The sequence below is a fragment of the Spermophilus citellus genome (assembly GCF_964194105.1).
Source record: "Spermophilus citellus genome assembly, chromosome: 17".
NCBI classification, from domain to species: Eukaryota; Metazoa; Chordata; class Mammalia; order Rodentia; family Sciuridae; genus Spermophilus; species Spermophilus citellus.
In genome coordinates, this window is record NC_138199.1 from 50886609 (window position 1) to 50911760 (window position 25152).

General features: G+C 42.0%; 1 protein-coding gene across 1 annotated transcript in view; it reads left to right on the plus strand.

Moving 5' to 3' along the window:
* SKAP1 (src kinase associated phosphoprotein 1) overlaps window positions 1-25152 on the plus strand; it is a 283362-nt gene that overhangs the window by 255131 nt on the left and 3079 nt on the right. Inside the window, exon 11 of the mRNA XM_081272824.1 lies at window positions 5287-5387. Within this exon, the coding sequence (XP_081128950.1) occupies window positions 5287-5387 (101 nt within the window). The remainder of the gene's footprint in view (window positions 1-5286; window positions 5388-25152) is intronic.

Here is a 25152-nt window from a genome sequence, read left to right on the forward strand (position 1 = left end):
TTCCTTCTAAAATAGTTAATAAAATATCAGAGTCTATGGGAATGAACAGAACAAAATGGTCTTTCTGGCCTGGGCTGGAGAACATTTCCAATAGCTTCAGTGAATCTCTGCTTTGGCTTTTTTTGTCCAAGCCTCATTGTGCCATGCTCTGATAGGATTAGCTTTCATCTTCCTCTCAGTTTTCCCTCTCTTTTCCATAATTTAAATGGTGTACCCAGTGCCAGGTCTCATTGACACAGTCTTTTACCCCTTAAGAAAATGTATACAACGTGCTGACCTGACTTCAGTCTCTTTTGCCCAGTCACAGCTTGAATTCTGGAGCTACCCAAAACGTTTCCTAAACAAAAGCTGAACCCTTGAAGGAACACTGCCCGGTTCTGCTATCCCTAAAGAAGGGGAAAGTCAGAGAGGTGTCCAGGCCCTTTGACCCTAGAACTTTGAACATTCTGACGTTTAATTTTCATGGACTCTGTTAACAATAGCACCAATTTGGACTCAGTAACTGAAGAAATGACTATTACTGGTTACAAAGAACTTGGCCTGTAGTGACAAATGCCATGCAATAAATACCTGAAAAAGAGGAAAACAATTCTTTTTCTTTTTTTTTGGGGGGGGGGAGTACTAGGGATTGAACTCAGGGTCATATCCCCAGCCCTTTTTATTTATTTGTTTGTTTGTTTGTTTGTTTAAATTATGAGTCAAGGCCTCACTAAATTGCTTAGGATCTTGCTAAATTGCTGAGACTGACCTTGAACTTGCATTCCTTCTGCCTCAGTCTCCCAAGCTACTGGGATTACAGGTGTGCACCACCAAGCCCAGCTACAATACTATTTCTTTTTTAACCTGGTCTTCTTCTGATCTTCCAATGACAATTTGTCTGCTTGGAACTCAGCTTCCCTTACATGAGATAAAGAAAACAAGATGCTCCCCCCAACAGACACGCACACTTTTTTTTTCCTCTAGAGATAGTCCTTCTCAGCTTTGCTGGCAATTTAAATGCAGTGATCATACCCATTAGCTTCTCTATCATTGTAATTGTTGTTAATTGTTATAACTGTTTTAGTTATTAGTGGTGTCATTATTGCTCTAAGTCCTCTGTCTGTTTTATGCTGAATATATTAGTGCTTTGCTTTTGAATTACCAGGCTTTATTTAGTGCAGAGTTACGTTTTTTGGAGAGACATTGAGAAATGCTGGCATTAAGCTTTATTCTTTTGTTTTTCATTCCAAATGGACAGACTGGAAAAAAAAATAATTAGATGGAATAATGTCCTCAAAATGAGAATGAGGATGTTTTGAATTAATTAAATGGTCAGAATACTGCACCATTTCTGATCTCAGGCTGCTGCCAGAGTAGTATAAACCTAAAGAAACCTAAACACAACCCACAGAGGGGAGCCAAGCTCCTGAGCTCTCAATTCCTTTCACTGCTCTGAAGAAGTCAAAGTGTCCGCGTGCATTCACCTGTTTGTAGGATAATCTGGACAAGGTTAGGGCAAACCTGAACTAACCCAGCAGGCTTTTGGACCTTCAAGCCCTTTTTGAGGGCAGGCTTCAGGAATGAATCCCCCCTCGACCTCACCTCTTCCCCTTTCAAGGTCAGAAAGTAACACCCCCTAGGTTGGGTTTTCGAATGCAGCTGAAGCCTCAGAGAAGCCTTCCTTGACCCCCTAAGACTATGGCAAATTCCCTATTATACATAGTATTCTCAACTTTTTCACAGATACATTGCAATCATAAATAAATAAATATTTACACTATTTGTCCCATGGTGCCTCCCCTACTAGATGGCAGCCTTGGAAGCAAGAACCATGTATGGTCAGTATGGAATTCCTGGTGTCCAGCACAGTCCCTGGCATTTTGCAGGTGTCGTGCGCATGATTGTTGGATGCTGAGGAATGAATTATGAAGTTGCACGCATATACACATAAATGTAAATCCCTATATGTGTTGCCGGGAGGGGTGGCCTGTAATCCCAGAAACACAGGACTTTGAGGCGGGAGGATCATGAGTTCAGAGCCAGCCTCAGCAACTTAGTGAGGTCCTGAGCAACTTAGTGAGACCCTGTCTCAAAATAATAAATAAATAGGGCTGGGGTTGTGGCTCAGTGGCTGAACTGCTTGCCTAGCACACATGAGGCACTGGGTTCAAGCCTCAACACCGCATATAAATAAAATAAAGGTTATTGTATCCACCTACAACTAAAAAATAAATATTTTTTTAAAAAATAATAATAAATAAATAGGGCTGAGGATGTGGCTCAATGGTTAAGTCCCCTGGGTTCAATCCCTAGTACCAAAAAAAAAATCGTGTTAAATAGGGAGTCTGCAATACAGAGTCCAGTCTTGCCCAGATAAAGAATCATTCCTTACTTAACTTCTAAATCCAGAATACTACTAGCCAGTAGGTTCAATATTTTCTCCCTTTAGCCCTTCATTCTGCCTGTTTTTCAGAGCTATCATAAAATGGGTCTAGTTCTGATTATTCTTGGACTAGTCTATACTATCTCTGGATTCTGGAACTCCAAAGTCCTTTTTTATCTTTAGTTTTTCCTGGAAGGCTTCTGTTTTCCTCCTAGCTTCCTGCTTTCCCTGTGATTTATGCTTTCAGCATAAGTCTTTTTTCGGGTATTTTTCTCAGGTCCCCATATGCCCAATGTCAAGTCACTTTTATATATAAAAACCAAAGGTGGCGGGTGCGGTGGTGCATGCCTATAATTCCAGGACTTGGGAGGCTGAGGCAGGAGGATCGAAAGTTCAAAATCAGCCTCAGCAAAAGTGAGGTGCTGAGCAACTCAGTGAGACCCTGTCTCTGAATAGAGCTGGGGATGTGGCTCAGTGGTTGAGTGCCTCTGAGTTCAATTCCCAGTACCAAAACCAAAAACAAAACGATGGTATCCATCATTTTAGAAGCTGTCCCACATCCAGGCACATTATGGGGAACAAGTACCTCAAAGGGACCCTCTGGTAGGCCAGAAAAACCCTTATTAACTTTGTCAGTCTTCATACCATTCAGAAATATCAAGTTAGGTTTTGAAAATCTATTTTTATAAAGATGATTTTTCTCACCAGGTTTAGGAGGCTGAGGCAGGAGGATCACAAGTTCAAAGCCAGCCTCAGCAAATTAGTGAGGCCCTAAGCAACTTAGAAAGATCCTGACTCTAAATGAAATATAAAAAAGGTCTTGGGATGTAGCTCAATAGTGAAGTGCCCCTGGGTTAAATCCCTGGTACCAAAAACAAAAACAAAACAAAACAAAAAGAAGGATTTTCTCTACCATATATAAATCCATGAAGAATATTGATGTTAATATAATTCTCATTCCTAAATTTAGTCAAAATCTTGGGATGATTTATCAGCTCTGTAACAACTGCAAAGGCATAATATATCCTCTAGGAAAACACTTTTCAGCTAGTGATATTTCTCTACTATTTCATGCACTGATATCCCTAAAAATATATGCTTTGTCTTTTCAATAGTTAGCTTTTTTCTCCCAACTTATTTTTCTTTAAAATATATTCTTAACTCCATGGCAGAATGTTTTCACTGTAGTTATTTTGTTTGCTGCCCTCTATTGTCTACTGCATATACAAACAATTTTCTGTGTAAAACAAAAAAAAAAAAAAATGCCTAAGTTCCTCTATGATTGACATTTTTACTTCTGTTTGAAATATCTGAGTCTTGGGCTGGGGATGTGGCTCAAGCGGTAGCGCGCTCGCCTGGCATGCGTGCGGCCTGGGTTCCATCCTCAGCACCACATACAAACAAAGATGTTGTGTCTGCCGAAAAACTAATAAATAAATAAATAAATAAATAAATTCTCTCTCTCTCTCTCTCTCTCTCTCTCTCTCTCTCTCTCTCCCTCCCTCCCTCTCTCTCTCCCTCCCTCCCTCCCTCCCTCTCCTCTCTCTTTAAAAAAAAAAAGAAAGAAAGAAATATCTGAGTCTTAACTAATAGCTCTATCCCTCCTCTGTTTTTGTGCACTTTAAGATTCCTACTAAAGTTCTTACCCAGAGACATGTAGGGATTTTGTTTCCCTATGCAATGTTTGAATTGCTCATAAGTTAGGAACAAGCAGAAAAAAGCAAATATAGCTGGGCTCCTGTGCCCCCATCCACCTACTTGCCCTCATCTATTCCCATTCTCAGCAACCAATACCATTACTGCTCATAGAAGGGTCCAAACAAATGAAAGGAAAGGTGGAAATTGGTAGAATAGAATCCCAAAAAAACACATACAATTTAACTAGAACACAGGACTCCTGAATCCCATCAATCAGATTTCACCTTTGGGAGGTGCTTGGCTCACAGATCTCATACAGAGAGTCCTCAGGAACAGGGAGCATCCTTGGTCTAGTGGGCATTAGCTCTCCTGCCATTCAAATCCCCAGATCCTCTCCCACTTTGTACTCTAGTGTTTAACCTTTCCGGGTAGAAGAGGATCAATACAAATTCTTCATTGTTAAGAATCGATGGCTGTCCTGTGGCATCATTGCCAATGAGTCTTGCTGAGAAGCCCAGTAAATCTCTCCAGTGCTTCTAAAGCTTGGTTTGTCATCTTCAGTTGCTTTCATTTTTAATGCAGATCACTTTGGTTTCTGTTCCCCTGGGGGCTTGCAGATAAATCTTGGCAGACATGTTCAGGATCTACAAATGAGATGCTGGAAAAGGGCCAGCCCACCCAGAATTTAGTTGTAATAGATGAGACACCCCCATGGTTCCACTTAAGGACTGGGCTATTTGTTTTAGTATTTATTGGTGATTACCTCATATAGTACCTGGGTGGAAAGTGCCCAGGATGAAGCTCCCATGTAACAGAGGAGGCCAAAATGTGAGCTGTGATACAGAAGCAGCTGGCTGATTCAGCCTCTTGTGAATAGCAGGAGTCAGAGACTTGTACCTTCAAATGCATAATGAAGAGATGAGCTAGGTTGTTTAGATGTCCTGGATCAAGAAAGTCTGGAGGGAAACTTCTTCATGCTGCTTATTTACAAACCAACTGAAAAATTACCTACCTGACTTTTTTTTATTAATAAATAAATATATTATCATATTGTTGAACAGCATCCTACTAGGGGTGATCTGTAAATATTTAATGTTAGTTAATGATCTCCTTCTCCCATAATCCTTTGCTCATGCTGAGTGCTTGGCTGTATTTCATCTAGACCCCCCTGAATATTAGGTTTCCTAGGGACCCTAGCAGAACCCTAGTTTCCATTTGCAACAAAAATGTGGCTCCATGAAAAAGACAGAGTCCTTTTCACTTTGATTTCTCTTCTCTTTAATCAGTGGACTATGCCAGTTATTACCAAGGACTATGGGATTGTTATGGTGAACAGCCAGACGAACTGTCCTTCCAACGGGGTGACCTCATTCGCATTCTGAGCAAGGTAAGGACATAGAGTATGGAACTTGGATCCAAAGTTGATTTTTTCACTCTTGAAGGTGTAGTCACCACAACCAGAATTATTCTGTTATAACACTTTTCAGGATAAGTTCCATGGCTCCCTCACACACAGAATAAATTTCCATTTATTTATAATTGCCAGGGGACATTTTAATTGAAAATTCAGATTTAGAGATCAATTTTCAAATTTCAAAATACAATAAAGTAAACATAACCTTAAAGTTATGCCAATTGAAATCTGATCTTTTTCAAGGACTAGGATACTTAAAGGTCATTGCTGTGTACATAATTTATTACTATATAATACTATTGAAAACATTCTGGCTAAGTAAGCTGCCTTCTTATTTCATTTGTAGATAAATGAGACTGTAATATAATTACCTATGGGGGGAGGAGTCAGAACTAGTTAGCTCAATTGGTTTGACCAAGTGCTGATAAGGCCAAGATAGTGAATCCAATCCTGCAAAGGCCAGCTAACTCCCTTCTCTTCCTCAATCAAGAGTTAACCCATAGGGCTGGGGATGTGGCTCAAGCGGTAGCGCGCTCGCCTGGCATGCGTGCGGCCCGGGTTCGATCCTCAGCACCACATACCAACAAAGATGTTGTGTCCGCCGAGAACTAAAAAATAAATATTAAAAATTCTCTCTCTCTCTCCTCTCTCTCCTCTCTCTCCTCTTTCACTCTCTCTAAAAAAAAAAAAAAAAAAAAAAAAAAAAAGAGTTAACCCATAGACCCAGCTGACCATCTCACAAATGGTATTGTTGATCAGAAAGGAATAGGGTTAAAAAAAAAAAAAAAAAAGATGGATTATTGCCAATCCTTTACGAATGTAAAGATTCCAAATTCATGGGTTACAGTTTGAGGATCCATCCTTGTAAAAGACCACCCATGGTCTATAAGCAGGCTAAGATAATAAGTTCTGTCCCTAAAGATAGTATTAAAAAGGTCTCTCTTTCTATGCAGCCAATCGATATCTACAAACATACTTTTGAAATAGGTATAATTTTGCTCTTTAATTGCTGAGTATGTGGATTTCGTAAAGGAAAATTGAAAGCCCATTGTGTTGTTAACTCATCATTTACCATTTATCTTTATTCTGTGAATGTTACTACCTAGGCCAAGGGCTTGTCTGGGGTTTGAAATATACAATAAGCTCCTTGAGAAACAGACCAGATCTGTACCTAAGGTATCCTTCAGTGGTTCCAGTGAATCAGGCCCCTTAAACAAGGACTAAATTCAAGCTAACCCTTTGCAGGAGAGTAGGAGGCCTACAGGCCCTGATGAGTGAGAATATAATCTTCTAGTGATTTCTCCTGGATCCCTAACTCAACACCACCCTAGTGCCATTTCGGTGCAGCTCCAATACACCAAGAATAAATTGGAAGCAAAGAAGGGAGTGGACATTGGCCTGATTGGTATTTCAAATGCCCGAAAGCAAGGTTTACCATGTAATAGAATTTGTGTACATTACCACGCTGGCATTACGGGGGTAATCGAGTTATCCACTCAGGTGTGACCAGGCCTCTGTTTGCCCAGAGCCTGCAGGTGAACAAATTAACTGTTTACATTGTCTGGAGGTGCCTGCAGCAGGAGGGGGGGAGAACAGAGCCAGACTGTCTGCTGGCCCTCTCTCTCAGTCATGATTATTTTGTTTGTTTTGCATGTCTTTTGCCTTTGTTAATGGCTTCTCACTGGGGGTCCCTTTCCTCCAGTTAGAAGGGGCTGTGCAGTGACCTGTCCTGCAATATAGAGCTGTCCAAGGTTACCATGGCTATGGTATTTTTAAGAAATTCCCGAGAAACATGGGGGAAACAAACTCCACATGTTTTTTTTTTTAAACCAACTTCTCTTCCCCTCCTCCATTACTAAAAGCTAATAAGTCAGAGTTTAATTCAGTGAAAATACCTTACTGCTCTGGTTCTATCAGCTTCTTTCTCCTCTCTTCTGGAAGGTTCTGAGTCCATTTGGATCCCTAATCATCCTAATATTTCTCACCACCACCACCCCAAGGGTGTACCATCCCTTCCTCATGTTGCTAATCTCTGCTTATCTGAAAAGGAAACCAGAAGGTAGGAACACAACAAAATTTCTCTCATAGAGGTTCCTTCCAGTTAATGTTGGTTTGGGGAGCATCTCAAATAGGATTTGCCTTGATTCTACTACCTAACTCAGAGTTCTTGGGCAAGAAGGAACCTTAAAAGACGACCCAGTCCATTTCTTTGCTTCTAAGAAGCACAAATGAACCAATTCAGACAGAACATTCTGCTACCATCCCTAGCCATTTTTCTATTCAGAAGTTCAGTTGTTAATACTCTAGGATCGTCTCTCCTATGGATCATAAATTCATCCCACTTTAGCCAGTAGCACCTTTGTTGAGCATCAAAGCCCCACTGTCTAGAAACCTGGGGAAGCCTTTTCCCCAAGAAAGCACAAGATGCAACCATGTGGCTCAGCTTACCTGGATTCATTTCTTCATCTGTAAAATGAGAAAATCGTGTTGGACAACATGGAAGGTTTTCTGTACCTCAGACATTTCCCCTTCGGACACAGTGGGCCTGACCCTGTAAAACCGCTTACAGGAGCCCCACACAAAAATGTGCCTTAGCTTCAATTACTCACTCAGATTAAACCACAACAAAAGTTACAGCTACTAGCTCTTTTGTCTTCAGATCTCATAGATGCATCTGATTTCCTCTCTCTCTTTGTCTGATAAAAGGAATATTGTGAAGAGAAGATTGGACGGGAAGAAGAAAGTCTCCTGGGTAGGGAAGTGGACAAGGAAGTGAGGAAGGGAGGATGGCAGATTTTAGTCCAGGACTCCTACTTGCTTCCTGCTGCTTCTTTATTTGTTTTTTCCTTTTTTCTGGGGGTGGGGAAGCCCTCATGCATGTTAGATAAGTCCTCTACCGTTAAGCTATATCCCCACCCCTGTTTGCTGTTTCTCAATAGACACCCAAGTAAGATCCAGCCTTGAATCCTAGAATCCTAGGCCCAACCTCAGGTGAATTTTTGAGTCTTGCCTTTGGGCAGGAGTGATCCCAGAAAGAGAAGAATTTATCCCAAAAAAGAAAAAGAAGTCAGGCACAGTGGCACAGCATGCCTGTAATCCTAGTGACTAGGGAGACTGAGGCAGGAGCATTGCAAGTTCAAATCCAGCCTCAGCAATGAAGTGAAGCCCTAAGCAACTTAACAAGAGCCTGCCTCAAAATAAAAACTAAAAAGAGGCCTGGGGTTATGGATCAGTGGTGAAGCACCCCAGGGTTCAATCCCTGGTATGAAAGAAAGGAAGGAAGGAGGAAAGAAGGAAAGAAGAGAGAGAGAGAGAGAGAGAGAGAGAGAGAGAGAGAGAGAAATGAGAGACAGAGAAAAAAACTTCTCCAGAGATGATTGCCTGAAGAAAGATGCACCCCATAATTAACCAAATGCCCATTGCCTGTCCTGTTCTCAGAGAAACAAGTAACAACAGATGCCTTATTTATGTGACCCTGGAGAAAGTCACTTAACCTTGCTAATCCTCAATTTCCTCATCTGTAAAAAGTGGGATAATTTTTATTCACAGGGTCATAGTGAGGCTTCCACTAGAGATATGGGTAAAGAAGAGCCCAGCACCCAGGAAATGGAAACTAGCATTATATTCTGCTAACTTCTACTAATAATAAACCTTTTAGACCCATGTTGGGCACATACTAGGAGTTTACTAAATTATTGGTGAATTCATAGAGAAAATAATATGGTCCACATGCCAAGAACTCTTCATAGAGATGTTCTGAGACACAGTAGGCTCTCACTTCATGTAGAAAACTACCCATTGAAGAAGACTGTGTGGAAAGTCACTGTGCTTTTACTGGTCCAACAGATTTCATCACTGACATCTGATAGTCTCCAAAGTTCTCTTCCAGGAGATGCCAAAGCTGTGTACCTAAGCTCCAGAATAGGAACTAACAAGCAGTCAGCAGGAAGACTCCTGCTGACCTCCCTACAACCTGGCCAAGCAATCCTCAGGCCCCACACAGCTTCATGCCCACTTAATTCACTGATTTCCAATTGAGGTCTTAAAATATATTAATGGGAAATTTTAATAATGAAGCAGATCTGAGCCTCCAGTGAATGTTCCTGCATTCCTTTTGGGCCCAGATATTTCTTTCTGAACAGCCTTCTCTGGGAAGGGACTGAACTTCCCTTCCTCCCTGGAGCCAGGACACAGCTCAGGCCACAGCGGGGTGTTTAGCGCTCTTCAGTGGCTCCAGATTGTGGCGCTGGTGCCGGTCTCTTCATACGTAACCGATGGCTCCTGAGAGCCTGCCTCTCGTAAATTACTTCCCACGATGCCAGCGACCACCGCAGAATTCAAGTTCGAATAGAGCAGGAAAAAGGTGTTTGAAAGGCCTGTTCACTCAGCTGCATTTTAATTTCCTTTTCAATCTTGTCCCAATTAATTTCACAGAATTAATCTCACAGAAGCAAACTCGGCAGCACCGAGGCTGTGGTTTTAGTGAGGCGGTCGCTCTGCCTGAACATGAAATAGGAGCTAATATAAAAATCCATCTGCTGTGTTTGAAATACACGCCGGCTGCTGCTCGGTCCTGTCTGACATTCCAAACATCAACAGCGGGGAAAAGTGATTTGGGGGTTAGTGGCCATCAGTACTTGGCAGGGGTTCAACAACAGGTGTACTCCAAAAATCCATTCAGCCTGGGCACCAGGCATGACAGGGCAGGTGCTGAATCACCCTCCGTGCGATAACACCGTGCCCTGGCTTAGTTCTTTTCATCTGAGGATCATAAGGCCCTTCTGTGGACCTGGATCAGCACCACTATGGTCACTTGTTATATAAGGAGGAGAAAGAAAGGTAAGAAGCCTCTATTTGGATAAAGAGACCCAGCTTTCAGGGTAGTGACCCTGACTTAGTTCCAAGGTCTTTTACTGGGGAACCATTCCTTCTAAATAATAAAAGTGCTTCTTCCATTATTTGAGATCACTCGTATGTGAATGCCCATTTGAAAAATAAGGTTCATGTTCCAAAAGTAATTTGTGATGGTAACATGAGCTGTCCAATAGATAAAGGCAAATTAAAGAGAGAAACTCTCAATTACTAGAAAGGAAAAGAGGTCCCTACATGAGTTTAAAATAAACTGAGCCAGGATGGGATACCTCTTGGGCTTGGCTGGTGTGCTTCATGAGTTGGTCTTGAAAGCTCCTCTAAGGCCTTATCCAGGGTCTTATTTCCATGGAAATCAGCCTTGGAGCAACAAGTTGGGCACTACGTAAAACTGATACTTACATTCTGGCTTAGCTGGAGAAGAAAGGTATTCACATGGTCCAAACACGCCAAGCTTTCTCTGCTAATAGAAACAGGGAATTTTATAGACAAGGTCAAGTTTAACAGGGCCCACATGAAGGGGTCAGATGGCCATGGGCCTTATATGGACAAGGATGCACACACTTTGTGATCTGGGATGGAGCTCCTTAAACTCAGGCTGGATCATGGCTCCAAACCCAGCATCTAGTCATCTGAACGAAGCAGGGCTGTCGCAGCTCACCTGGACCATGTTAACATTTTTAAAACCCAATGTTTTCCATGTACTCCCTCAAAGGACCACTTAAGAATGTAGACCTTTCCTCTGCCTGGACCCCATCCTCTCCAAAAGAGATTTTGTTAAAAAATTTGTCTAAATGCAGCAATACTTTCTCCTTTAAGTGTGCTTAGTTGAATGTGACAACAACCCTCATAAAAACAGCTAAGTTAATTCCTTCAATTGCTTTAAATGAAAGATTTCTTTTCTTTCTTTTTTTTTTTTTTTTTTTTAATTTCAGGACTCTGAGGGAAAGGAGGTGTTTGGTGACATCTAGTGTCCATTTAGGACTTCCTCAGGCATCATACCCTCTGCTTAGCTGAGTGGGGGATGGGTGGGGTTATTTGGGAGGTAATTTGGGGGTAGTAAGTAGGGAGGATATAGGCCTGGGGCACAGACTGCCCAAACAGTGTGATCAAACTGATCAATGCCTGTCAAAGAGCTATTATTCACCTCTGACCTAACCGAAGAGGGCAGGCAGGGGGTACCATCAGAAAATATCTTTTCTTATTTATGATGGTACAGGAGAGAAGCAGAAGCTGTCCCCACCACCCCATTTCATGTTAACAAGCAGGTCAACACTGTGTTGTGATGAAGAAGATGATGATGATGATGGTGTTTTCTCTCATTAATAACCCCTATGGGAGGCTATAGAGTTAGGAGGATGGGAATGGGATTTGGGGTCAGCTGGAAGGCAACGGTCATACACCGGTCAAATTCAGTAGAGGCCATTCCTTTCCCCCAGACAGGAACCAATCGTCTAGAACAAACCCTGGCAGCCTCATTCCTTCCAGGTAATTTTTATAAATGAGGGGACACCCATTCCAAGAGAGGACAAAAGGGAGAGGGTGTTTATGCGTGTGTGCATATGCATGCATGTAAACCTGCTAACAAGGGGCCTTATTGCACATCAACCCTGTCCTGCAAATCCTAACTCGTTTTTAAAAAAGAGAATACGATTAGAATTTTCCTCCTTAATCTCATTGCTAAACTGTTGTCCCGGGCAGGACCCTTCACTTTCAAAACAAACACACACACACACACACACACACACACACACACACACACACACTTCAGTCAGGTGGAAAGTCCCACACAAGATAATTAACTACAAGGCCCAGACAGAAATGTTTACCTAGAACCACATAAGCCATGGCAGTGTTAGGTTAATGCTCAGAATCGCCCGATGCTTTACAAACTCCTGTGTAAAAAATTCCAGCCATTTATTTTGCAGTGAATTTATAACAAATGCTGTTAAAGGCTTCGTCTTTTGACAGAGGTAATAATAAATTCACTGTTAAAGACGGTAGTTTAATTCCTTATACCTCCAATACTGCACAGAATAAACCATATTCATCACTGAGTAATTTTTTACCACATAAATCTTTAAAACTAACCGGTGAAGGCTGTTGAGACTGAAATATTGTGAATTTATTAGATATGCCCATGTAGTATTGGATTCAGAGGTTTCCATTCGAATATATTACAGGGAAAATTTGTGTCTTTAACTGTGACATTCCCTCCATTTCCCGCCGCCAGTATTATAACAAGCAGCTCCTCCAGAGTCAACTGCACGTTTATTAGACAGAGATTTAGTAATAAACTCCTCACTAATCTGCCAAAGTGGCTGGATGACATTTCGGTGAGATGCCCTATTTAAATGGAGTCGCAAAAGCTTTGTTTCTGGGTAATTATTTTCTTGAAAGGAGTTCAGCCTCCTCAAACCTCTTCTGCCAGGGTTTCTTAGTATTGGATGGGTCCAGTTCTCTAACCAAACTCACAAAATATTGAAGCAAATTATAACCTCATTGCAAAAATACAGAACAGTAATTTCTTTGCAGGTTATAGGATTCGTTATGGGGGATTTAGGGTAATCAATTAGAATAGAGAAAGCTAGAATTTGCAGACATTCACAGACGTATGGTATTTAAGGCTAATAAAAAGATCATATTGCTTCTCAGACCAGAAATAATAGACAAAGGTTTCAGAAAACCTGCTATTTAAAAATTTTCATCTTGACATATGACACATTTAAGATGCAATTAAATCCTCAGATTTGAACAAAAATCCTTTTACTCTATCCTATTGAGTGAAAATCTGCACCTGATAGATAAGAATATTCTGAACTTTTCTCATGATTTGTTAGTGAAGTGACATTTAAACTAACCAATTGATTATATCAAATTGTATCTCCAGTTTCATTAAGCAAACATTAATATGGCTAAAATGAAAAAATATTTTTCTTTTAAATGCAGAAATGTGCATCATCTTTTTAGCAAAGAGATCCGGCAGTTTCTGTGTTCCTACTCCTATTCTGTATTTGGGAAGAGTTCCAAATACTAAAAACTTCCACAGAGCATTATGAACTTTATGATTCTTTTTTAATAAAATAAAATAAAATAGGTTTCTAACTGTTAAACAAAGGAGAAAAATCCCCTGGCAAAGCAAGATTGCAGCCCATCAGAGTAATTGGTAAAAGACAGAATCCGGCTAGAAAGATAAGCATAATACCAGCAATTAATATTCAGCATCTCACATTATAGTCAAGAGGATGTGTTTTTCTTTGTGATGTGGCTCATAAGCTAAGAGTATTGGGAGCCAGCTTCTGAGCGCTGTCTTCTTTTCGTGCGTGAGGATTAAGGAGGGGGGGGAAAAAAACAGCGACAACAATCCTACTCCATCTGTAAATGAACAAACATCTTGATTTTATAGCTATTTGCTTTGTAAAACTGAGGAATGAAACAAAAATTACTGGATGCCTAAGTAACACTTTAATCTGAATTCATTTACGCTGTAGCTATGTAGTTGTCACAAACCATAATGCAGTATTTAATTAAAATAACAGAAGTGCATCTAGATATGTCCTGGGGTAGCTATCACCAAATTATAGTCTATGCCATCCGTATTTTATTTATGAAATGGCAGATTCTAAGGTGCAACAAGGCTGATGCAAAGCATAAACATTTTAAACTTGCATTTTTAGAAAGGTTTTTTTTTTCTCCTGCTGTGTCTTTAAATTTTTTTTTCTTCCTTCTATCATTGTGGGGTGGGGGTGTTAGTGGAATTGTTTTGCTGTGGATAAAGATCTCTCTTTATAACTCTTGCTTTTCAACTATTGACCTCCCAAGTCTTCTGGCTGTGAAATCCCCGTCTGTTGTCATGGTAAGGCTTGTGAGTTTCACAGGAGCCACAGCGAGCATGGGACATCTTAGGCAGAACTTGGACGTGGATTCCAGGAGGGTAGGAAAAATCACGTCTTTTCAGGATCTCTGTGCCTGTTCCCACACAGTTTTCCTTGCACCCTTTTTTTATCCTCCCCCATCTATAAATACCCGTTATAGTTTACACGCTCCCTGGCTCTACTTTGCGGATGTTCACACGTAGACATACTGTACGGCTCCTTTCCATAAACGCATAGCATCTATCTTACACGCACCCACCATCCATCTCCTCGTTCACATTGGCTGTCCCATCCACCTCCTTGTCTGCAGAATTATGTTCAGCAAGGTCCCGATTTGTAGGAAATAAATAATGAAAATGGAACGGACTGGGAAAGATAATCGAAACATTCAAATTGTTATTTTTCACCGTACTTTACACAAACAGAGCATCTGTAAACACCCAGAAAAGGTGTTGACTGGTTCCCGAAAAGCAGTGCCTTAGGAACATTCTGCCCAAGTGGGTCTCTGCAGCGCATCTTTCCTGTTTCAACTCTCCTGCTTTTGGATGCTCTCAGGTCTGACCATTTTTAAATGGTAAATGATGCTGTTATTGTTTTTATTCTTTCTGTCTCTTACTTATTCTGCCTATAGTGCTAAATTTTTGTCATCATTTACCTTCTATAAAATAATCCTAAGAATTATAAAACAGAAACAATAATTGCAATCACCTTTTTAAGGAAAAAAAAAACTTGTAGTTACAATATAGAGATATTCTGATCATGCCATCATCAGATCACAGCCCAGTCCTACAGCAAGGGTCTTTTGGAGACAGGATTTCTTCTACACACTTGTAATTATTTTAGCCCCTTTCACAGGTCACATAAAAAGTTAATTTCAATCGCTGCTAATTTCCGTCCAACAAGAGTGCAGCGCTTTAAACCACCCAAAATAATTGGATTCAAAACAAATTTAGGAAATTGAGTGTGTTAGAAAGCAAATAAAAATATCCTTTTGGTAAGGAGGAGGGTGAAAGTAGTAAAAATGGCCCTTTTTTCTCCCTTCTTTCCCCTTCACAACTTTGCCATTAAAGTTGCACCTACAGCTAGAAGTTTGTCCATGAAAAATGGTCATTTTGTTTCTCTGCTCAAAGAATGTTATTAAAATGCTAATTTAAAAGAAAAAGGAGTTAAATATCTAGCGATGGTGCATTCTAATTGCAACCATAATGAGCTCTCTAAATGTGCATGCCCCTGACACACACAGAGCATAAACAGCAGTAAACAGATCATTAGTACCCGCGTTCATTTATTCTGGCGACCTTACCATGACCCCACCGAGGGTAGGGTGAAAAGCAGGTGGATCTGGCTGTGACACCCCCTAGAGGGATCCAGGAAATGAAGCTATAAGCTGTTGTCATGGAAACGCCTATGTGTGCAGATGATGTAACACACCGACAGGCTGTAGGGCTCCGCAACTGGGAGGTTGCCTTTCCCTCGATGGAACAATCTTGAGGATTAAATTATTCATTTCTTTAATTCACAAAGCAAAAGGAATCCTAATTTTCTTAGTGATGTGCAACTCTCTTCCATTTGTCTAGGTTCTGAAACATGGTGACTTGTCATCCCCTGTTTCTCCGAAACCCACTCCAGCTTCCTACATTCTGGCCCCAAATAGCTGAATCTAGCAAAACTGAGCAGGGGAAGGCAGTGGAAACCTGACACCCAACATCTGTGCTGAAAGAGAGAAAATATAAGGTGTTAAGCTAAAATTTAAAAATATATTCAGTGTCTTCTCCTGATGAGGACATGATGGCCAGGAACTAAATGTATACTTTGTCTAGAACAGGATGGCTTTGTTTAGAGCAGTGCAGGGTCAAGGTTGGCCCTGGGAACTACCAAGCTGAGACCCGATGCCCTGAGCATAAAGGGGAGAGTCCCAGTCCCAAATGAGCAACTCACTCTAGCAAGGTGCAAGAAGAGGAGATAGAGAAAGAGCAGAATTTAGATTAATAAAAATAATTCTTTTGAGAATGATTCCACTCTATCCTACCCTGTTTTGCACCAAACAACCTTAATAACCTTACGGCAACAGTAGAATAACTTTTCTTCTTCTTCTTTTTTTTTTTTTTAAGGAAGCAGAAAAGACAATCTCTGGAAATTATTTTAAAATAAAAAATCTCCCTGCCTGTGCCTCACCCAACACCCCCCCTCCCCATTGCACTTTAGATGAACCTGTGATATTGTAGCAATGGCCCTTGAAGTGCAGTGGGGAGGTGATTTAGGAGAATATTAAAGGCAATGTGGAGATTCAAGGCGCCTCTCTCAGGGAGATCTGGAGAAATACGCAGCACAGATGGGCCGAGCAGATTAAACATTTCCGTCACATTGTTTCCAAATTGTGTTGTGGTGCCTGAGGCTGGTACTGCGGTCAGAGCAAAACAGAGCGGTGCAGAGCTGCGAGCTGCGCAGTTTATGGAATACATATTAATACGCCCGTCTCACATGGTATCACAATTCTATCAGCTCTGAAATGGTGCCGTCTCCATTGTTCCTGAATTCTGCACTTGGCACCTTGTTTTCTCCCATCTGCACAGTGTTTACCTTCCCTTTATCCTTTCTCTCTTTTTTAGGTAAAGTTCAAGTTCTGTGCTTTCTCGCCTCTCTCCTTACCACCCTGTTTCACATTCCTTCTCACCTTTGCAGCTTATGATTTTTCTGTCACATTCACTCGCATGCCCACCCTGTTTTTTGCACACACTTCCATCACCAACAAGGTCCAGCACACCTCTCTGGTCTTGATCATTATGCACTCACACCCTAAATATATGCTTGTCCTGCACAGGATTGAGACCATGAGCCTCACACTTGAGGCTGAACATCCCCTCAAACTCCAGTGCTCTTGAACCCTCCATCCAGATGACACATTCCTCTTCTCAGGATACTTGGCTCTTAGGGGGTGTGCTTCATAGAGTTGTCCCCAGGAGCCCCCCAACTGCTTTTACTGACCACCTGGCATTTCTTTTTTTTTTTTTTTTTTTTTTTAAATAAAAGTCATCAGAATTTTTTATTTATTTATTTATTTATTTTTTAGAGAGAGAGAGAGAGAGAGAATTTTTAATATTTATTTTTTTTAGTTCTCGGCGGACACAACATCTTTGTTGGTATGTGGTGCTGAGGATCGAACCCGGGCCGCACGCATGCCAGGCGAGCGTGCTACCGCTTGAGCCACATCCCCAGCCCCACCTGGCATTTCTGGTGTCTTCTTTCTTCTATCCACATATCTTTGCCTGTATCCAGGCCCATCAATCCTCAGGTTAGCAAATTCCCTGAGATGTGACAATAAATAAAACCAGCTCAATTGAGGCAAATTTAATGATTCATTTTTATTATGATTTATAGACCAAAACTCTGAATAATAGAAAAAGAGAAAATGATTGCCAAGAACTTACAGCCTAAAAGAGATTGGAGAGGCCGACAAGCTACCCAAGGTCATAGCCAAGCACTGAGCTCCGATCCTTTCCAAGGCCACTAATCCACTGGCCACCGAGCTGACCATTCCCTTTCTCCTTTAGGAAAATCTCCACACAAAATTATTTGTACTGAAAAATGAGCACTTGTTTGTCTTTGGTGAACAATTCCTGTTTCCAGCCTTATTTTCCTAGCACTTGGAATTGTGCTGAGTTGGAATCCTCAATTTGCTTAATAATTTATGATATCCGAAGAAAGCATTAAATTTCCAAAGCTGGATTTTTAGGAGCAAAGAATCTGTGGGCCAATCCAGAGTAAATGCATAATGTTTTGGGGCTGACCCTGGCAAATCAAAGTCTACCCTGCTCAGGAATTCAAATTTCCCATCCTTACTAATGATAATATATGATGCACAAACACTAATAAGAGAAATAAGCAATCATAAACCAATGTTTCCATGATTGATTGGCTTTTCCCATACATATATCAAGACTTTATTGATCCTTCATGTTAGGGACTGATTGATTGTTCTCTCGAAGAAGAATTCTCTTGTTTATAACACTCATACAGTAAACTTTGATGGTTAAGAGAACCAAAATATGAGACATTTTCTGGGAATCTTGTTCCACAGAGGCTCAGAGCCCAGTTCAATGTGAAAAAAAAGAATGTTTCTATTAGAAACCTTCTCAGGGGAACTGAGCATGTTATGCAACTTGCTCCAAAAGCCATCATGTGGCTTTGAATGGAAGCTGTGAGAAGATACCACAACTTTTAAGTCAGTTAGCAAGACAGTGCCTTAGAAAGGACAAGCAAGCTCAGTTAGCTTTTGAAGGGGGAACAGACTCTGCTATTGGAGGGCTCAGGCCTGGGAAACTCAGCATGGAAGGGACAAACATTCTTATCTCTTTTTTTTTTTTTTTTTTTTTTTAATTAAGGGGTAAGGGTTGTGGCCACACTGAGCCAAATACAAATCAAGGACATCAAGACCATGGAATTTTCCCGTAGAGTACTGCTTGGAAAACTATGAAGGGTGCACATATCCTCTGAGAATCTGATGGAGGAGACCCACGTACACATGTACACAAAATTTTACACCAGTTTCAGGAAGCTTGAAGATTCCTTCACACCCCATCCACAGACAAGCTCCACAGGGTCACAGACTCCAGTTTAAGAGTTCTGCCCTAGAGAATGGTGAGTTCCTTTTGTTGGAACAGCCTAGGATTCACTGAGCCTAGAAATTGAATTCTCATCCCAAGACAGGATGGTCATTCCAGGTCATGTGTGTGCATGGAAGAGCTTATACAAATAGGAACCAGCAGGGAGGAGAGAAATTAAAATGTAGCAATCATGGAGTAGGGGTATTTAATCTCTTTTAAGGCTTATGATAGGCGCCTGCTGGTCCCCCCTCCCCATATCCCCTGACACCTACTGACAGGGTATTTGCAGCACCACACAGGGACTCAGGGCCCTGTGACAGGAGGAGCACCGAGGAGGTCCATGATAGTCTTGAAACCGTAAACAGCAATAGGAAACCACTGGAGGCAGAGTCAAGCTGTGCAACATGCCCGTTGTTGGTGGCCATACTGCTTTTTGTTTATAGAATTTGCTGTTCTTTTTATGGCAGGTTTGGTAGGGTTTTTTTTTCCTTGTTGATGGAGATTAGCAGCATAAATCCTTTTATGGCAGTGTGCAGTCCCCCATAAACACTTTTGATTGTTGCTGATGGTGAGCGCTGCGTCTATTTCAGGTTCACTCAACGCTTCGCTCATCCAGGCCAGTAGCTCCTCCATCCAGATAATGGAGTTCAAATAGCCAACTTTCATTTGTGAGACTTCTTTGTTTGGGGGGTTCAAGGAGGTAGGGCAAGGTTGTATTGAGAGAAGTAGATTTTTAATCAAGCCTAGATATATTTATGATGAAAACAAACCATACACACTGTACTTCTTTTTTTTTTTTAAAGAGAGAGTGAGAGAGGAGAGAAAGAGAGAGAGAGAGAGAGAGAGAGAGAGAGAGAGAATTTTTAATATTTATTTTTAGTTCTTGGCGGACACAACATCTTTGTTGGTATGTGGTGCTGAGGATTGAACCCGGGCCACACGCATGCCAGGCGAGCGCGCTACCGCTTGAGCCACATCCCCAGCCACACTGTACTTCTAAAGACTTAGTGGCAGAAGCAAACACTGATGTGAAGGATTTTTTTAATAACTTTTTATATTCTTCTCTAAAGCATCTTCAGGTAACAATCCTGTATCATCAGAATCTAAGCTCTACCACACATTGTACACATCAAGTTACAGAGTGGGGAGCGTGTATGATACTGATGTCCCTACAGTGTTGTCACCTGTAGGCATGTGTCCCCACTTAAAGGCAGAACCCTCCTGCATAGAGGATTAGAGGTCTCCTGGGAGCTTCTCAGTATTTTTCCAGGCTTTCCAAACTTGTGGGCAAAGAGAAGTCAGACTTTATGGAAAACATTGATCCCAGAAATTCAGTTCTCCCTGCCATCCTAAAATTCAAATCCAAGAATCAGCAACTTAATAAAAATGCAGTAAATTAGCACCTCTAGACAGGAGCAGAGTTCATTCAGAGCTGGGGTCTGCCTGGCTGAGCCAGTACTCTCTCCATTTTAATAGTTTAATAAAAATTAGCATAATTAACGAACATCTGTATGATCCAGAGTGGTGCAATTTGGCACTTGGAAACGAGGGCTTAAACATGATTGCTGTGAGTTTAATGTTGTTTTAATTCTTTTTGGCACTGTGCAGTGAAATAAACGTTTGGTGGTGATAGTTCTCGGCCGGATCTCATTTGCATTTTTCTCCCTTTGATTATGAGCAATTGTGGACTCCCCAGCAATTCATCAAAGTAGAAATTATTTTAAAATACCTCGTGGTGTTCAGACTGGGTTGGAGCAATGCATGGGGGGGTGGTAGTGGGAGAGAAGGCTAAAAATTTTCCATTCATGCTTTAAACATTTCAGCCCTGCAGCCCTTTTCGAGTATCCAGCCAAGGGAAGAAATCTGGAAAAGACAGTCAGATCCCAGGACCTGTAGGTGCTTTGATTAAGCTCCCAGGCCTCCACAGCAGGATAGATATGGTCTCTGAGACTGTGCCATCCTCCTTACGCTTCTGCCTGCTCTTTTGTTTTGAAGGGCAAAGAGTTGATTTCACTCATTTCAATTCTCACCACTGTGGCGAGGCTACTACATCTGCAGTCAGCAGGTCAGTGTTCCCCTCGAGCAAGAGCAAACTGACTGGGAGCCTGGCCTTGGCAGGTGCCCTGCTGAGCCTCATCTGCTTCTTCTTTGCACCCTCTTCAAGTTGGCAGAGAAAGCCTTCCTCAGGCTTGGTCCCTACCCGGAACATTACAGTTAAAGGGGAACTGTGAAGTGTGAGTCAAAGTCAGGGGTCTTGAATAGTCTCCCTCCCCCGGGTGCCTTATTTGAGCCTCTGCAGATGATAAAGATGACAGCACCTTGCAGGTAGAAGGCCACACTTCAAACATGGTTATGCAAGTTGACTTTGATCAAAAGACTGACAGAGCCAGGTACAGTGATACATACTTGTAATCCCAATAGCTTGGGAGGCTGAGGCAAGAGGATCACAAGTTTGAAGACAGCCTCAGCAACTTAGCAACTTAGCAAGACCCTGTCTCAAATTTTTAAAAAATAAAATCAAAAGAGGCGGGGATATGACTCAGTGGTAAAACACTCCTGTATTCAATCACCAGTACCTGGGGGGAGGGGGTGGGGAACTGTCAGATAGCATTGTCCCCACCTGTCTATGATAGCAGAAGAACTAAAACTAGTTTCTAAGAGAAAGGAAGTTACAGTGAGAAAGGAAGACAGAGCCTATATTTTCCTTTCACAGCAAGGCCCTGTAGACACAGACATTCCAGTAATGTGGTCAACACAGGGCAACTCTACAAGAAAACTTTAGGCAGAAACTGCCCTAACTTCAGTGTTAGAAAATGGACAGTAACAGAATTTGTACCAACATGAGCTCAAAAGCTCATGACAGGCATAGGCTGAGGAATTCTGGGTAATTGCCCAAAGACGGTGCACTCTATGGGGAAGTTGGCCTGGAAGAGGGAGGACATGAGAAGGAGTAGGTGTAGGAAGAGGTGGTGGACATTCAGTCTTTTAAGACTGGTTTTTAAGAGGCAATTCCCTGGTCCTATAAGGATCAATGCAGTAGAATCACTTCCTGTGGCCTTTGAGACTCTTCTTGGTATTTAGGGAGCCATTGGGGTAGACTGTCTCCAAAGGTAGTTGGTCTCTTTCTGCCACAACCAGTTCCATCGCCAGGGGAATATCTTGGAGTTGGTTGTAACTAAACCTGGTCAATCAAGAGTGTAAATTCCGGGCTGGGGATGTGGCTCAAGCAGTAGCGCGCTTGCCTGGCATGCGTGCAGCCCGGGTTCGATCCTCAGCACCACATATCAACAAAGATGTTGTGTCCACCGAGAATTAAAAAAAAAGAAATATTAAAAATTCTCTCTCTCTCTCTCCTCTCTCACTCTGTCTTAAAAAAAAAAAAAAAAGAGTGTAAATTCCCATTGCTCCTTTTACTTTGTCATAACCTCATTTAAAAAGTGTTTATTTGGGGGGGGGGGTATTTATTTGACCCCTCTCTGTGCTGGGTACTGGGCTGAGTGCTGACAATACACAGCAAACAAAAACAAGGTCCAGCCCTCAGTTTCCCGTCTGTTGTCTGACACTGACACAAAGGCCAGAAGAAACAAGGCAGCGTGGTGAACTCATGTCTGGGAAGCACTATGGACCATGTGGGGAGGTGGGGACAGCCAGAGCGTGCCCAAGAGAGGCTTCTAGAGAGTGAGTGACTCAGCAATTGAAATCTGAAGCCTGCTTAGGAGTGAGCCTTTCAAAATGGAGGAGGGAAGTAGAGGCTAAAAATGCAGAGGATAGCCTCCAAGGTGAGAGTAACTTGGAGCACAAATATAATACACCAAATATTATATATAGAAGTTGACAAGGGGCAGTGGACACCCACTGAAAGGTTCCAGAGCAATGACAGTATCAGTGTGCATCTCAGAAGCATTCTGGCTCCAGAATAAAGAACAGAGTGGAAGAAAATAAGAACACAGAGAGGGCTGGGGGCTGGGGATGTGGCTCAAGCGGTAGCGCGCTCGCCTGGCATGCGTGCGGCCCGGGTTCGATCCTCAGCACCACATACAAACAAAGATGTTGTGTCCGCCGAGAACTAAAAAATAAATATTAAAAATTCTCTCTCTCTCTCTCTCTCCCCTCTCTCACTCTCTCTTTAAAAAAAAAAAAAAAAAAAGAGGGCTAGGGATGTGGCTCAAGCGGTAGCACGCTCGCCTGGCATGCGTGTGGCCAGGGTTTGATCCTCAGCACCACATACAAACAAAGATGTGTCCACCGAAAACTAAAAAAAAAAAAATAAATATTAAAATTCTCTCTCTCTCTCTCTCTCTCTCTCTCTCTCTCTCTCTCTCTCTTTAAAAAAAAAAAAAAGAACAGAGAGAGACAGAAAGCAATTTGGAGGTTGTTTCTGTGATCCTCATGATAGATGACAGTGATATCTGGGGTATTGGCAATGGGAATGGAGAGAATTCCAGTAATAATTTGGAGAGAGAATTAAAGGGACTTAAGGATTGGTTGGAAGAGGAAGATGAAGTCAGGGAGGATTCTGAGGTTTCTGGCCTGGGTAACTGAGTTCATGGAGGCACCACTTATTGAAGGAGAGAGCATAGGAGGCGGAGAGATTTGGGGAATGTGAATGGGGATAGAGGCAGGCTGATGGGTTAAGTTTGAGCAGTTTGGCGGACATGCACTTGGATACTGGAGTCCAATACTTAGATGCGGGCTAGAGTTTTTAACCAGTCTTTAGCCATCAACACAGTCAGAGATGTTAAACTCCAGGGGTATTTGAGATCGCTCAAGGAGATCAAGTCAGAAGAGAAGAGGGCCAGGAGAAAACCCTGGGAGGGGCTGGGGATGTGGCTCAAGCGGTAGCGTGCTCGCCTGACATGTGTGCGGCCCAGGTTCGATCCTCAGCACCACATACAAACAAAGATGTTCATGCAAACAAAGATGTTGTGTCCGCCGAGAAATAAAAAATAAATAAAAAAAAAAAAAAGAAAACCCTGGGAAACAACCACATTAAAAGGAGAGAGAGTAAGAAAAATGAGAATGAGCAGAAGCAGACAGAGAAGAGGGAGGGAAACTGGGAGAATGATCGCAGAAACCAAGAGAAGTTGTCTCAAGGAGGGTCAACAGTGGGTGCCAGCATGGCTGAGAACAAGTGTTAGGGACTGAGAAGTACCCAGAGAATCTGCACCAGGAGGAGGCAGTGGGGACACAGGGAAGGCATAAATGGAGTGACAGAAGCAGGAGTCCAACTAGAGTGACTTGGGTGACTGGGAAGGAAGAAGTTGAGCGGTGAGTGGAGTAAACTCTTCCAGGAGGTCTGTGAAGTGGAAGTCGGCATAGACTAGTAGACACGCAGGGAACACAGTTCACTGCTGGTGGAAAGAGTCATTTACATTAGAGGCAGAGGTCAGATTCCATAGATCTAAGACAAAAGGGAGGGAGGGAGGAAAGAAGGAAAGAGGAGGAAATAGTTACAAGTGCACATGGTGAAGTATGATCTTAAACCAGGGGATGCGTCCCTCATTAAATGGGAAAGAATGGTTGTCAATATGGTTACACTGCTGCTTTCATGGCTGGAGGCTGACAAATTTGAAACTTTTAGCCAGGTGCAGTGGTGCATGCCTGTAATCCCAGCAGCCAGGGAAGCTGAGGCAGGAGGATTGTAAGTTCAAGGCCAGCCTCAGCAATTTAGAGAGGACCTAAGCAACTTAGCAAGACCCTGTCTCTAAATAAAATATAAAAAGGGCTATGGATATGGCTCAGTGGTTAAGCACCCTTGGGTTCAATCCCCAGTACAAAAAAAAAAAAAAAAAAAAAAAAAATTAAGACTACATTCTCTTTTTTTACATATATATTTTTAGTTGTTGTTGGACACATGCTTTTATTTTATTTATTTTTATATGGTGCTGAGGATCGAACCCAGCACCTTGCACATGCTAGGCAAGGCTCTACTGCTGAGCCCAGCCCCAGCCCCAGCCCCAAGACTCCTTTGTCTTTGAAGGTGGAAAAGAGGTTATCTGCTGAGAGGGAGGGGAATTAGCATAGTTGGAGAAGGAAAGATAACTACTTGGAGACAGAAAAGATCACCAGTTAATGCTAGGGGCCCTGAGTTTTTATGTCACCAACCTGGTTTTCTTTCTTTTCTTTCTTCTTCTTTTTTCCCCCTGAAACTCAGCAGCTAGATATACAAAACCAGACAGGGCATGGTTCCCCAAACCCAGCTAAGTTGAAATACCTGTTCTCAGCCCGTTTTTTATTTGCCCCTTCCTGTGACACTTACATGTCCTGCACATCATTACTGATGTCACTGTCAACCTCTTACCTCTTCAATGAAGGGATCTAATGTTTAGAACACCTACTATGATATCAGACACTTTTGGTATCACATATAGAGATGGAGATACTATTCCT